The sequence below is a fragment of the Felis catus genome, chromosome B1 (genome assembly GCF_018350175.1).
Source record: "Felis catus isolate Fca126 chromosome B1, F.catus_Fca126_mat1.0, whole genome shotgun sequence".
NCBI lineage: Eukaryota > Metazoa > Chordata > Mammalia > Carnivora > Felidae > Felis > Felis catus.
This window is the reverse complement of record NC_058371.1, coordinates 21,385,452-21,401,425: the sequence shown is the minus strand read 5'-3', so window position 1 is coordinate 21,401,425 and position 15,974 is coordinate 21,385,452. Positions and strand designations below refer to the sequence as shown.

Sequence of the window (15,974 nt, the reverse complement as noted above, 5' to 3'; positions counted from 1 at the left end):
AATGAACGTGGATGAGTTCTCAGTGAGAAAATTCTCATGAATGTTTTTGTTTGCTTTTACTTTTTGTCTTCATGGGAAATTTGTGCTTTTTCGTGATGGAAGCAGGACTTACATTTTATAATTTATAGTGCTGCTTTCATGTATTTTGATGGCTGTATCACATCCCTCAGCCTCCTTTTCTCTAGGAAGTGGTGAGTTCATGAGTCCCCTGAGACCCCAGCACTGTTTGTCATGACTGTAGAAATACTAACTTGCAGAATGATATATTAGAACATGGCAGAGATCCTTAATGTTCTCTGTTGGGAAAACAGTTTTCCAAAGAAAGATCGTTTGGAAAGACAGTCTCAATATGATGTGGAACCTGATGACTTTATATTACCACTTAGAGGTACCACAGAGAACTAATAATAAAAGTAGGACATAATTGAATTAATTTCTTTCATAGTTCGTTAGAAAACCGTTGAAATATCTTTCAATTCCCTTAAGGGTAATTTATCGTAAGATCTTAATTTTTATCTCAGTCAAAGCTGAGAGTGCAAAAAGGTGGAATTTGCAGGGCAGGGGGTGGGGCGAGGGCAGCAGGGAGGAGGTAGGTGACCTGATTTCTTAAGAAGCATATGGTAGCAGTAAAGTAACAAACCACGATTGCTTGAAATTGTTCCTTTCCGAATTATGTCACATTGTGAAACGTTTGTGTAGCATTTTCCCTCACTTGACTTTTCATCTGGCTGCGACTTTTAAATTCAATTATCAATATTAGTGCCAGAAACGTTACAAAATCCATTTTTATTTGGAGGCACTCTTCAGCGAAAACTACATGCCGCATTTATCATTTAGCGCTTCTCTGCACTCTGAAATGCGTACTTGATGGCAGTTCATTTTAGACATGTTGGTGATTACATTTTAAAAATGCAAATGACAGAGAAGGGCTTTTATAGATGATTGAGTTTTATTTCTTTGTCAGTATTTCTCCGCGGCATCCCAAAATTTCCCCTCCTGTGAAGTGTAAATTAAGCATTCCTGTTATACCTAATTTGACCTCTCTGGATTTATCCACGAGCATTGCCACCCTACAGGAGCAGAGGAGTGCCCCAGAGGAGTGCATCAGCAAAATAAACACCAGTAAACAAAAAAAAACTTGTTCTTTAAATGTCCTTTAAAACCAATATCCAAAGAATGCAGCAGTTTTAAGGCACTTTGTCTTCATGATCATCTTATGATAGATATAATCCTTGTAAAAAGCAGTTCATGCATTTCCAAGAACTTTATAGGCTTATTGGATTATAATTCAGTGAAATTTGGAAAACTAAAATGCTTTGTCATGGTTATGTATTTTCTTATAGAGAGAAAAAAATCAAGTGTCTGCCTCTGTGTTAGTTGCATTATGTAAACATTGGATTTTCACCGTATTTGAAGGGTGTGTTTCAAATGAGGTGTCTTAAAATTCAGACAGGAGTCTGTCCCTGATCTTTTTGGGGGCCCAAGAGTCATCTCAAAGTTGTAGGTAGATGAATCTGAAGTGTGGCTTCTCACCAAATTTGTAGGGATATGAAAGATGGTGTGCCTTAAAATATAGTCTCTCTACTGCACATGTTATTCGCTTTGGGGGTACAAATGGCAAAAGCAGCCTGCCGCAAAACAGCTGATGTCAAGGTGTCAGGAGAGACACCTGATACCACTTACAGACAAGTTAAGAGATTTCTAGTATGAGCTGCAAACTGGAAGTCATAAGCCTGCTCCAAACTTCAGGGGCTAATCTGTGATCGAATTTATTTCTAAGTAGGCAAGTCCATATGACATGTTTTAGGAAGAAAGACAGTAAGAGATTTATGTACTTAACTACGACCAATGATTATCGAGGGCATCTCTAGGGAGGTCAGTGAATGTGCAGGGGTGAAGGAGAGAGACCAGTTTGCCTTAATCAGGCTTGGATCATAGCATATTTTTAATGAAATGTCGCCTATTCCAGGACTAGGACATACTAAGAGCTAAGAACTGAGAGCAGGATGTCAGTCGGAAGGGGGTAGGGAGTAGGGATTCCTTATAGGCCCCCCCAAACGTGCATTTAGCAAATAATTACCAAATCCAAGAATTGAGTACATTTCAACCATCCATGATTTAAAGAATGCCCTTTTAATTTATTCATTCATTCAAAAATATTTGCTGCTCTTAAAGTTAACCTTCTAGTTGCAGGGGTAGGGAGAACAAATAAGAAACCTAAGTAAGTAGCTTCTAAGACCTAAGTGTCACGAGAAAAAGCAAGGCGAAGAGGATTGGGAATGCCAGTGGAAGATTCACGTTTTAAATATGGTAGCAGTGGGGGGGAAGGGCGCTCATGAAATTTGAGCAATAACCTAGAGATGCTGAGGGATTGAACCATGCTGGTGTGAGGAAGAAATGCATCTCAGGGAGATGGAACAGTCCAGCTGAAAGCCCTAAGACAGGAGTCTGCAAGCAGTTAGAGGAGGAATAAGGAGATCATTTTGGCTGGAGTGGAGGGAACGGGGCAAGGGACGTAGGTGACAAGGTCGAAGGGGTGTAGAAAAGGCAGAGAGATTATATAGGGCCCCGTAGACCACTGGGAAGATTTTGGGGTGAGAGAAGTGATCCATTGCAGGATGTTGAGTACTCCAGTGACGTACTCTGACTTATGTTTAAAGATCGTTCCTACTGCTGTGTAACAAGTAGACTACTTCATCAGTCCAGGTGAGAAAAAATAGTATATCAGACCATGATGGGGGTAGTGGATGTATTTTCAAAGTAGTAACCACAGAATTTCCAGACCTATTTACCTGAGTTGTGGAAAAAAAAAAAGAGTAAATAGGATTCCAGTGTTTTGGGGCTAAACAGCCTCAAGGATGGCAGTCAGCTGAGATGGAAAAGTTGCAGGTAGAAGGAGGTGATCTTAGACCAGTGGTGGGTATGTTGACATTGATTGAAAGAGATGTGGAGTGAGCATTTGGATTTGTGACTTCGGCATTTAGGAGAAAGTCTGGACTGGAGGAATACATTTGGGAATCTTCAGCATATAAATGGATTCGAAGAGTTAACACTGGATACATTTGTCCCACCTGGGGTAATAAATGGAAAGTGAGTAGAGACAAAACATTGAGAGTTCAGGAGATGAGTAGGACCCAGCAAAGAAGACTGACTGAGAAGGAGAAGCTTGGGGGAGGGGGGAAGGGAGGAGAGGGAGGGGGAAAGGGGTCTTAGAGAGGAGGTAGGAATCAACAAGCATATGTCACATAAAATAAGAACTGAGAATTTAATAATGTGGATATTGAATTTCTATTTTGAATGTATTACTGACTCTACTCTGAAGACCCAAAATTTTAAAAGTTTATCAAAAAGAAACCTATATACCAGGGTGTGGATTGCTGGGAAATCTGAAATTATTCAATCCAAATTTTAAGAAGGCTTTACTCTATTAGGCAAGCTTAACTTTCTTATTATATGTAGATAATCCACAGAAAATTTAATGAGCGCCCTAACAATGTCTCCCTGACACAGAGGATTGTAGACAATAGTATTCGATACTTACTTTTGCTCAAATGAAAGGAGACAAATTAAACGTGTTTATTTGAGCATTTGTGAGCCCAGTAGACATTTTAGGCATCAAAGAACGTGAATCCTTTATGAGAATATTATCTCTTTTACCTTTTTATTATTTGATCACTCAGATGTTCATAAACAGCTTTGTAATATTTTTATGGTTTCAAGTTATGGGCTGAATTCCCGCCCTCACTCCCCCCAAATTCATGTTGAAACCCTAACCCTCTGTAACTCAGAATCTGACTTTGTTTGGAGAGAGAGCCTTTAAAGACGTAGTTAAGTTAAAATTAGGTCATTAGGATGAGTTCTAATACTCCTTGGAGGAAGTTTGGACACAGGTACACAGGAAAGACCATGTGAAGACGCAGGGGGAAGATGGCTGTCTACAAGCCAAGGAGCCAGGCCTCGGAGGAGACCCAGCCTGCTGACATCTTGATCTCAGATTTCTGGCTTCCAGCACTGTGAGAAAATAAATGTTTTATTGTTTAAGCCACCCAGTCAGCAGCACTTTGCTACGGCATCCCTAGCAAACTAAGACACAAATTCAACAATCAAATACCTTTTTCCCTCCCTTTCTGGATATTGAAGTGTAATCATCTGTAATAAGGATTTTGATAAAACTAATTGTAGAATCCATTTGAAAATTTAAAAGCAATTAGAAATAATTTAGAACATATAAAATATTAGCACTATTTAAAATAATCACTGAAAAGTGAAATGCATTTTGCTCGAAGCACTCAGACTCTGTTTTAATAGTTTTCAGATGACTGAAATCTCCCTGTGACGTGCTGACATTTTTTTTATCCCTTTTAGATTAAAAAAAGGAAGATCTTCTAAATGTTTGAACTCCCCTTTCCCTGCGCCCCTCCCTTGTTGAACAGAGTATGCTGCACGTAATTTAACTTTGAGTTAAGGCTAACAGTCCAAGACCGATATGTGTATGAAGTGGATGTCCAAGACCCTTGAGGTCCTTGGATTTTCATTCACAGTTTCATCCACTTCCTATTGACTGAGAAGGTCAAGAAGGAGTGGAATTTGTAATTTTGTCCAGGCATTCTTTTGAATCCCAAGCACTGAGCATCTGGGAAGGCTCATGAATGAAGCATTTCACTGGAAATGCCTAGCCAGACATCTACATCTCAGCAGAGTTTGTTCTCTATTTTCCACTTCTGAGGTTCCTTTTTCTGAAAACATTAAAGAACAAAAACCCTTAATTTCTCACAGCCAGATGTGAGAAAGAAAACTTTAGCTCGAGTTGGATATTACCTTAATTTCTCAGTTTGAGTATAGGCTCTAGAGCAAGTGATTCTTTGAAAGTTTTTATTGTGGTAAAATATATATAACTCAGGAGCTCCTGGGTGGCTAGTAGGTTGAGTCCAATTCGATCTTGGCTCAGGTCATGATCTCACCCCTCGTCTTTGTTTGTGAGATTGAACCCCTCGTCTGCTTGGGATTCTCTCTCTCTCTCTCTCTCTCTCTCTCTCTCTCTCTCTCTCTCAGCCCCTCCCCTGTTCTTATAAATAAATAAGCTTAAAAAAATTTTTTAAATATATATATGTTAAATAAATATTTATAACATAATAAATGTACTATTGTAGCCATCTGACATTTTATTTTATTTGTTTTTTAAATGTTTGTTTATTTTTGAGAGAGAGAGAGCATGAGCAGGAGAGGGGCAGAGAGAGAAGGAGACACAGAATCCAAAGCAGACTCCAGGCTCTGAGCTGTCAGCACAGAGCCCAACGTGGGGCTTGAACTCACGAGCCGTGAGATCATGACCTGAGCCGAAGTCGGACGCTTAACCGACTGAGCCACCCAGGTGCCCCGCCATCTGCCAGTTTAACAGTTTTTTTTTTTTTTCAACGTTTATTTATTTTTGGGACAGAGAGAGACAGAGCATGAACGGGGGAGGGGCAGAGAGAGAGGGAGACACAGAATCGGAAACAGGCTCCAGGCTCCGAGCCATCAGCCCAGAGCCCGACGCGGGGATCGAACTCACAGACCGCGAGATCGTGACCTGGCTGAAGTCAGACGCTTAACCGACTGCGCCACCCAGGCGCCCCTAGTTTAACAGTTTTAAGTGTGCTGTTCAGTGGCATTAAGTGCATGCACATGGCTGGGCCGCCATCACCATCCATCTCCAGCGTTTTTTTCATCTTCTCCAACTGAAACTCTGTCTCCATGAAGCAATAAGTCCCCATTCTCCCCTTGGCTCCTGTCAACCATCATTCTACTTTTTGTCTCTATGAATTTGACTCTTCTAGGTAACTTACATAAGTGGGATCGTGTATTTGTTCTTTCGTGTCTGTTTATTTCACTTAAGCATAATGTCTTCAAGGTTCATCCGTGTCGCAGCGTGTGTCAGGATTTCATTCCTCTTTAAGGATCAGTAATATTGCATTGTATGTATAGACCACGTTTTATTTATCCATTCATTGGTTGATGAATATTTAGGTTGTTTCCACCTTGCGGCTATTCTGAACAATGCTGCTTTGAACATGGGTGTGCAAGTAAATACCTGGTCAAGTCCCTGAGATCAGTTCTTCTGGGTATACACCCAGAAACATAATGTTGGATTGTATGGTAGTTTAATTTTTGTTTGTTTGTTTGTTTTTTGAGACTCAGCATACAGTTTTCCTAGCAGGTGATTTTTTAATGAAAGTGTGATTCCAGAGAAGCCTGTATATGTATGCCCTTGTAAACATCCAGATTTGAAAGTTTCCAGAGGTATCTATGAGGTCCATACCAATGTTACTGTAACAGTTTTTAACTGCCTTGTCTTTTTATGGCCCAGCAGGAAAGTTGGTGGTCTGGGAATTGTGAATAATCCCGTTTTGCCCATGAGGCAGCCTTCATTCCTGGAGAGTGTGTCCCTCATGAAATGCTGGCCATCAGGTCCGCCCAAGGCAGAGATGTTGAGAGCTGCTGGCCCACTGTACATAGTCTAAAATTCGCCAACAGTTTTTGAGTAGCCAGAGCATTAATGCTAACTGGTAGAAATTTTATCTTTTTAAAAAGCAACACGTTCACAAGTGTAAATGGTATACACACTTGTTAACATGAGTTGGCGGGGAGAAGTGGGGGAAACATACCTGTTTCTATGGATGCTTCAGTAACCTACGGTATTAATCATGAACTAGATCCTTACCCACCATACAGGGACTACACAATTCACGAATCTGTATTGCCTGCAGGTCTAGGGTAAGTGAAAATGGTTTACAAACAGAAGCAAAAATCAGTACGTACAACTGGGGAGAGATCCAGGCAGGAAACAGGATGCAGCTCACACAATGAGCAAGGAAGAGACTCAGTCCAAATATTGATGACTGTCTTACTCAATTCTGTACACAAATTTTAGAACTTCCTACGTACATGAATGAATGAATATGTCTGCCATATGATTGGCAGTATTTGTATACTATTGCACTATTGTAATATAATGGATCATACAGCAGACGCAGTGAAGATTTTTCATCTGCGGACTGCCAGTTTATGATTATGTCAAATTGTATCAAGTTTGCTGCAACTGAATATACATTGCTGCAGTTACTGTCAGGTGTAGACTGCTGGTGCCGTGTGAGTAATTGCAGTCTAGGGCAAGGGGATGGCTGCTTGCAAGTAAGAAGGGAAGTACTAATTCAAGCTGAGATCAAAGAAAGATTGTGTGTGTGGGTTTACTATGTGAATATGTGGCCGTGAAGTTACAAGAGAAAATAGTGCTTCCCAGTGACTCAGTACTGAAGGATGAGTCCCCCTTTGATACCCTTGCGTGTGCGAGTAGACATTGTGACCCAGTGCAATACTGCAGGAATTATTGCTGGTGCTGATGTTGTTTTAAATCTTTTGATTTCTCCCTTCAGGGGTGCTGCTGTGAATTCTATTCTGATGAGCCTCGTAGACACAAAGGTTGGAATCACAGCTTTCTACAGTTCCTTCCTCTGGAGTACTGCATAAATGCCGAAGAATTTACACAAGCGTAGAAATATTTGTTTAATTTTTAAACGTATTAATGCACTGTGTAATAGTTACCCTGGTCATTTAGTACTTGACATGTAGTTGCTAACTGTAGGAGGTTTTAGAAGGTTGCCCGTTTCCTTGTAGAAGCAAATAAGCATTAATTTTTCTACTTAATCAAGACAGCTAATGTTTGGTAGTGAAGACAAAACACTCTCAGTATTGTCCTCTGTGATGATTCTACCAGATCATGAGATTGATCTAATGACATTAAAGATATACTACAAAAATTATCTCTGTATTATCATACACATTTTTAAGTGCCGAAATAACTACACCGCAAGTGGCATTTTTGCTTGCTACCCATAAATAAATATGTGTATAAACGTGTAGGAAAGCTGATAGTTTACGCTGGACAGTGTAATCATGAACGCCCCTCCAACTTGACAACCTTGTTTCTGACCAGTGTAGGAAACGTTTTCAGGATCTGAAATCCCTATTTGACTGTCTTCCTCATAGTGGGCAACCATTACGCGGGAACCAGGTGGGACTTTGCAGGGAGTGTGGTGTCTCCTAGAGCCTTGCATGGTTCACAGGAATCAGCCATGCCTGCCAGGCCCAACCCAAACAAGGGCATCTGGAATTGGAAAGAGAGGCAGTTGGTCTTGAAAAGACCCAGGCACTGTAGGTATTTGAGGTGATTATGGCCATGTGTGGAAGAGGGAGGGCCCATACGATTCTCTCTAACAGGATGAGTAACTCTGTGTGCGCTGAGATCTGCACAACTTGCTGGCACGGGGAATCTCTTCTATTTTAATTTGAGACTGGGGATTATAGGATTCCATTGAGTAAGCCTTGAAAGGAGGACACAAAGATCAAGGGACCAACCCTGAGATCAGATTTCCTTATTTAACTGCACTGCTTAGTACAGTCTGTGATTTAGGAGTTGCCCTCCTCTTCGCCAAGGGGAAAGTGGCAGTAAGTTTTTCAGGGCCATAATCATGGGACAGAGTTAAAATCATGGGACTTCCCTTTAAAAATTGATGTCTTGAAAGACCTACACATTCTTAATGATTCAAGTGCGTGTTCCCAGCTTTCAGTTGGGTAAGTTGCATCTTATACTGTTTCTGTAGATTTAGAGCTTCTTAGCTATCTGGAGCGTGATATGGTCAAGTTGCTAAGATAGATTCTTGAGAGAGAGAGAAATACTTCTAACTGGGAGGATTTTGATGTGTAAGAAATACAAATTACCATTTCAGAGAGATGAAAGTTGTGTCTGTCTTCATGGCCAGTTTCTACAAGTGGGAGACGTACCATAGGGGTGTGTGCGCTGGGGAGTGCTGACCTCAAAAATGATCCTTCTTTCCCACTACTGCTGACGAGGGATCAGCAAACCCCCGTCCCATCTCCTAATCTTTCCTGCATCGCTGTCTCACTCCTGTCTAGGGGCCCGAGGTTCAGTGTCCTCCCCAGTTCCTGAATTGAGAACTCAGGAAAGCCAAGGTCCAACTACTACCCTGAAATATGACCAAATATTTAAGTTATTTGTGTCCAAAGTTTGTAAAACGATCTGGTTCTAGGTTGTGTTTAGGTTAGTTGCTGGAAGAAGGGTGACAAAGAGGACATTTTAAACCCTGCTCTCCAGTACGTCCCGAATCAGAAGTGACAGGGAGCCACATGGTATTAAGCAGGCCAGTAGGATGTGAGAGCGACGAAGGAGGAACGGCTGTCCTGGACAGAGAAGCCCAGGGGGTGTGTAATCAGAGCCCAGGAGGCCACGTGGAATCCTTGAAAGAATTTTGGAGTCAGGAAGACTTATATTTAGATCCTAGCTCCATATGTTATGACTTGAATAACATTAGAAAAGTTATTTTACCTCTGTAAGACTATCTTCCTGACTTTTAAAATTATAATAATACCTCCCTGACAGATGCTATAAGGCTTAAATGAGAGAAACATTTAAAAAATATTAGTACAATCCCCAGCATATAGTAAGCATTCAGCATACTATCCCTTCCTTTAGTTTCTTCTCACCCCTTGACATTGGACTCCTGCCCCTCCCCAGCCCACCGATGCCCTCTCACTCTCACCAGACTTCACCCTGCTTGAACTTCAGTCTTATTTGGAGAGTGTTAGGGGCTGTATTGTGTCTCCCCACAACCCATAGCTTAAAATTCTAACCTGCAAGATTTCAGAATATGACAGTATTTGGAGATGGAGCCTTTAAAGAAATAATTAGGTTAAAATAATTAAGTTAACTGGGGTGGGTCCTAATCCAACTGGTGTCCTAGGAAGAGGAAATTTGGTTATAGAGATGTACAGAGGTAACATGATGTGAAATACAGAGAGAAGATGGTCATCTGCAAGCCAAGGAAAGAGGCCTATGGAGAAACCAATCCTTCTAACACCTTGATCTTGGACTTTTAGTCTCCAGAACTGAGAAAACAGTTCTCTGGTGTTGAAGCCTCTCAGTGTGTGGTACTTTCCCAAACCAGCTAATCCAGGACTCCTGGCTGTTGTCTATAGTTGCGGAAAGGAATTGAGTGTGGTTGTTGCAGTTCAAAAGGCTTCTCTCCACAGAATTTCTAATTTTTTGTAACATTGTTCATTTATAATTTTGCAATATAGTTGCAGGTGGGTTATGCATTAGAAAAGCTTTTGATGGCTAATATGGAAGCCTAACCACCCAGATGACAAATGCCTTGCATCACCTTTTGGACTGTATCCTATTTTTAAGGTAGAGACTTCCTGTCTCGTGGTTTATATTGTCTGGCTGACTCTGGTTCATCTTTTGTCTTTGAGGTTGCATTGTGCCATCTTCTGGGAAAGGTTTTCCAGTCTTGCGTGGTTGTTTTGGTAATTTCTAGCACATGGTTTAGCTCAGTATAGTTTGTTAGAAATAAATTCTGGGTGAGAGGCAGGAGGAATGCATTAAACCACCTGGGAAGGCTGACTTTCCCCACAGTGATGCAGCTCCAGTCCTGATACAGAGATTCTGATGTGTGACAGGCTCTCTCAGAACCTGGACAGGGCATGGTGGGCGTGGGGGTGGGGTGCAGGTGGGGAGAAATTGGCAAGAAAGGAGCTCTGGAAGGGGCAGGAAAAGAAAATATAGTTTAAAGAATCACTTGTTTAGGGGCCACTGGGTGGCTCAGTCGGTTGAGCGTCTGACTTCTGCTCAGGTCATGATCTCATGGTTCTTGGGTTCGAGCCCCTTGTCGGGCTCTGTGCTGACAGCTCAGAGCCTGGAGCCTGCTTCAGATCCCGTGTCTCCCTCTCTCTCTCCGCCCCTTCCCCCACCCCCCACTTGCACTCTTTCTCTCTCTCACACACACAAAAATTAACAAACAGTCGATTTAGTTTTTCTCATATTAATTTGCCCCCACTGTAATTCACCTGCATTCTTCTGCTTGTTCACACTGAAAAACTCTTCCAGCAACTTCTTTCCCTCAACTTCTCATTGCATCCTCCAGAAATCTGTGGCATTCCTGCAAGCTAAAAATGCAGTGTATACTTGTTACTCTAGGTTGTTTATAAGGCATTTAACACCAAACTTTGGGGAATGCATACTCCTGACATGTCCCTCTTTTGTGATACTTATGTTCCATATGCAACTAACATTTATCGAGCCCTGCTATTTAACGCCAGGTTCTATTCTGGGTGCTTTTATGTACCTCATGTAGTTTAATTCATAAAACAGCCCAGTGGGATAAATATTGAGATAAAGCTCAGAGTGGCTAAATAACTTGGCCAAGATAAAACCTCAGACAGGGGGCAGAGCCAGGACTCAAACCTCAGTGTGAGACATGGGAAAGAAACCTCTAGCAGATTGCACTAAGTGCTAAGAAAGAAACAGTATATTGTGATGATCGCAGTGGTGAACTGGACAGGAGGGCCTCTGTGAGAAACTGACATGGAAATCGTAATTTGAAGGATGATAAAGAGCTAGCCAACAATGGAGCTGGGGAAGAGCTTTGCAGACAGGGTAAAGACATTAAGGTTTAGTATGTTCTAGGAAGAGAAGGCCAGCCTGTTTGCAGCTTAGTGCGCAGCAGGATGAGTGATGAGAAGTGGTCTTGGGGACGTAAGTAGGAGCCAGATAGATCATGGTCGACCATGGAGGCCTATGTAAAAGAGATTGGACTTTATTGTAATTCAATGCAAAGCCATGGGAGGGTTTTTAGTGAGATGACGTTATCAGTTTCCATTTTAAAAGAGATGATGGCTTTCCTATTATAAAATGAGTTTTTAAGGAATTGTGTGGGGATCCAGGGAGGACTGTAGACTGCCTGGCATGATGTTTGTGGTTAGGGCTGTTAGGATGTTAGTCTGGAGCCCAGTTGGAAGCCATGTGTTGGGAAGTTCTGCCTTATGAGGCCTTATCCTTTCTCTTCGTTTCTGTTCTGAAGCTACCACTCTGTCCTTGACAAAACAGTTCCTATAAACCCACTGATAAATTTATTTGAAGAGTGACTTTTCTGCTTGTCTTTTAAAAGTCAGAATACATCAGACAGTGTAGGACTGAGGATAATTTTAGAGCCAGAGGAACTGTCCAGGTAAAGTACAAGTTTTTGTTAAAACAACAAAATCAAAGCACAGATCAGCTGAATATCGTGATCAAAGTCACACATATTAGGCAGATTGGACCAGAGTCCGGGTCTCCTACCAACCAGTTAAATGCAAGTGCAGAGGATCTAGAGAGGGGACGATGTTAGCACTTTCAAGAAGCAAGACAGCCTGGAGTGGCTGAAGCCTTCTGCCCAAGAAGGGGAGGGGGCATGAGATGAGGTCAGCGAGGAAGGCATGGACTGCGGTTGTCAATAAAATCACAGTGACATCTGAGGATAACAAAGGAAAGACACAGTTTAATAAAGACATAAAATGTAAGTAGATCTGGTATAAAGAAATTAATGAGAACACATTTGTTAGGAAGAAAGGAATGCAGTTGGAATTCAGCTGGAAGTATTGATCGGAATACTGTATTTTCTTAGGTCTGTCATTAAGCTGGTCTGGTAGCAGTGTCGCTAGTATTCACAGGAATGATCTGTCATGTACCACCCACATTCTGATCTGTAATAACCTGAACAATGAGCTAGATCTTCTTGGGAAGTAGCTGAAGGAACAAAGGATCCCACGTCAAGGGGTTCCCACCGGCCAGTTTAGTCGGAGAATTCACTGTCAATTTGGCAAACAAAGAGAGCATAATTAGTTCTGTTAGAGTAACTTGAGTATTGAGAATTAGCAGCAAGGGAGGGCTATGGTGACCTGAACAGGAGTGATAGCAGTAGAATATGGGGCTGAAAAGCCAGCTGGAGTTGGTTCAGGAACTAACAGGAAGTTAGAGGGGGTAGAGACAGTGCATTGGGATGATCACTAACATAAGTTTTCTTGTGGGGCACCTGGGTGGCTCAGTTAAACGTCCGACTTTAGCTCAGGTTCTGATCTTGTGGTCTGTGAGTTCGAGCCCCGCGTCGATCTCTCTGCTGTCAGTGCAAAGCCTGGGCCTGCTTCTGATTGTGTGTCCGTCTCTCTCTGCCCCTCTCCCATTCTCTCTCTCTCTCTCAAAAATAAATAATATTAAAAAAAATTTTTTAAATAAGTTTTCTTGTGAAAAGTCCGGAAAAATGGGATAGCAGCCCGAGATATGAGGTCAAAGGAGAGACTTGGTTCAGACAGGAGATAGTAAAGCATATTTGTATTGCTACTACTATTTTTGATTTTCAACTGCTTCGATGACTTAATTCACAATGCCTTAAAAACTTTCCTTGTTTTTTCAGTTAGTTTTAACTTTCAATTAAAATGATCTCATAAACTTTAAGTTCTTTGAGCACAGGGATGGAATCACATTTTCTATTTTATCCCCAATAGTATAAGCATAGAGTAGTTAGTGGATGTTTTTCAATAAATGAGTTAAAGATAAGCTCCCTCCGCCCCTGCCCCCCGCCAAAAAAAAAAAAAAAAAAAAAAAATAGAGCTTGGCTATAAAGTTGTTCTTACACTTCATTCATTAGAACCAAATTTTTAGTTTTGGTTGGCATCCTTCATTATTAGACTGCATATATGGGTCTGAGATGTATCTGTGTCGAACTGAATTTGGAAATAGTGCTGTGGATTTATATAGAAAAGTTACTGTGTATATGCAGTGTAGGTAAGTTATTCCTCCATAAAAGAGAGTTTGAATTTGAAGGCAAGACAAATAAACTTCAGACTAAGAAATAGAAAGATCACAGCAGCATACATCTGCAGTGAAAGTACCTAAAAACCAAATTGTTCTAGCAACAATTACATAACTGTTCTTTGCTAATTTAAGGGGGAAAGTACTTTTTTTTTCCTACTATGAAGGCGTATTTTAGTATCTGAAGTTTTGGATTTTGGAGGTACTTATGACTGAAAGTCGAACTAGATTTAAGTTAACAGCAGCTTACTGGGCTGCTTCTTATCAATAGATATACTTCTTGATAACCAACTCTTAATGTATAATCACCAAAGCCAATTTAAAAAAAAATTACTTGGTGACAATATAGGACTAGAATGATCTTTGACATGGTTCCCTGCTTTAAATCAACATTGAATTTAAAGCAATTGAGACTAAATCTGCTCTAATATTTTTAGAGCTGTTTAGAGAATAGGATTTGATAGCATCCTAAACAATCATAAGGATGTATAAGTAAATTTAATTTGGATGAGATTATTTGTAGTTGGGTTTTTAGAGTATGAAAAGGGATTTTATTATTAGTTTCTCTCTAGGAGGTACATAGTTATGTTGCTATATGTAGTTCTGACTTATTGCTTTCTAATAAATAATAATCATATAATAAATAGTAACCACTTGAGAAATGATATAAAAGATCAACACATATATTCTTAGTAGATTTCTGGAATAAAACTCAGTTATAACATCAGGGTGTGATGATGAATTTTGTGTCAACCTGGGTAGGCTATGATGGCCAGTTGTTTAGTTCAACAGCAGTCTAGATGTTTCTATGAAGGTATTTTTTAGATGTGATTAACATTTAAATCAATAGACTTTAAGTAAAGCACATTACCTTCCATAATGTGGGTGGACTTTATCTAATCAGTTGAAGACCTTAAAAGAAAAGATTGAGGTTCCCTGAAGAAAGATTCTGCCTTGAGGTTGCCTTGGACCCAAGACTGCAGCATTAACTTTTTCCTGGGTTTTCTGCTTGCCGTCCTGCTCTTCAGATTTCAGACTTGTCAGGACCTATAATCATGTGAGCCAGTTCCTTAAATTCAGTCAGTCCCTTTTCTTCCTCTCACTGTGTGTGTGTGTGTGGGGGGGGGGGGGGGGGTGGTTCTGTTTCTCTGAAGAATTCTAATATACAGGGGTTGGAAAACTTTTTCTATAGAGGATTGGACAGTAAATATTTTAGGAAATACGGCCATACTGTCCCTGTCACACCTACCCAACTCTGCCATCATAACACAAAAATAGCCACGTAAGCAAATGGGTATGTCTGTGTTCCAGTAAAAACTCGTCTGCAGAAATAGGGGGCTGGCTGTATTTGGAACAGGACTGTAGTTTACTGACCCCTGTATTAAATGATTGCTTGATAATGCATGCAAAAGAGGTAAGGGAGGGTATGCATTTTTTTTTTTTTTTAGCATACATTTTTAAGAATGTTTAGTCAAGCCAGGCTTGAATCAAGAAGCAGTTTGTTACCCTTTTGTGTATTAGGGGTTATTGCTTTGGCCCATAGTCTCAATCTTCAACCTGGATTTTACGTTTTATTTTTACCCAAGAGTTTTTTTAAAGATAATACTGCAACGGAAAGTCTCACTCTTAGTAATTCTGAACTGATAACTGACCACTCAGCCTTTTCTCGGACGCCTCATTCCATTTCTTAGAGGAATGAGTAATGAGGGAGGGGAGCGCTAGGAGGACAGGGCATCTGGAAAGCAGAACTGGTGACCCAGTCCGCCAGCCTTGCGGTGTCTAGGCTGGTTCCAGACTCCAAGATGGAATCCTTGAAGGCCATCATTGTGCTCGTGGCAAACAGGAACATCTTTGATAACTCGGATGATGATTTACCATCCTCACTTGCCCTCTTCCTGTACGCCATCAGTGCCAAGAAAGTGTGGGGATTCCTTAGGCTTTTTCAACAAGTCAGAGTCCTTGTTGCCTAGTTGTACCGCAGTTAGTTGGCGAAGAGGTTTAAATTCCCAGGGATATTGGAAAGTTAGAAATCTCTAAAGCAAAATATTACCACTGTAGGGTACAGACCAGAAAGTAATTAGGCTAATGCAAGATGAAATTAGGCAAATAAACTTTTTTTTTTTTAATTTTTTTTTTCAACGTTTATTTATTTTTGGGACAGAGAGAGACAGAGCATGAACGGGGGAGGGGCAGAGAGAGAGGGAGACACAGAATCGGAAACAGGCTCCAGGCTCCGAGCCATCAGCCCAGAGCCTGACGTGGGGCTCGAACTCACGGACCGCGAGATCGTGAC

The 15,974-nt window shown here is 41.0% G+C and overlaps 1 protein-coding gene across 2 annotated transcripts in view; it reads left to right on the top strand.

Moving 5' to 3' along the window:
* The window catches only part of ZDHHC2 (zinc finger DHHC-type palmitoyltransferase 2), a 69,173-nt gene that overhangs the window by 6,495 nt on the left and 46,704 nt on the right, over positions 1-15,974 (top strand). Inside the window, exon 1 of one of the 2 annotated variants that reach the window (XM_003984627.6) lies at positions 8,454-8,610. The exons of the other annotated variant lie outside the window; for it this stretch is intronic. Within the exon in view, the coding sequence (XP_003984676.2) occupies positions 8,577-8,610 (34 nt within the window). The 5' untranslated portion in view covers positions 8,454-8,576. Of the gene's footprint in view, positions 1-8,453; positions 8,611-15,974 lie in introns of those variants that run through there. 2 annotated transcript variants of the gene reach the window in all.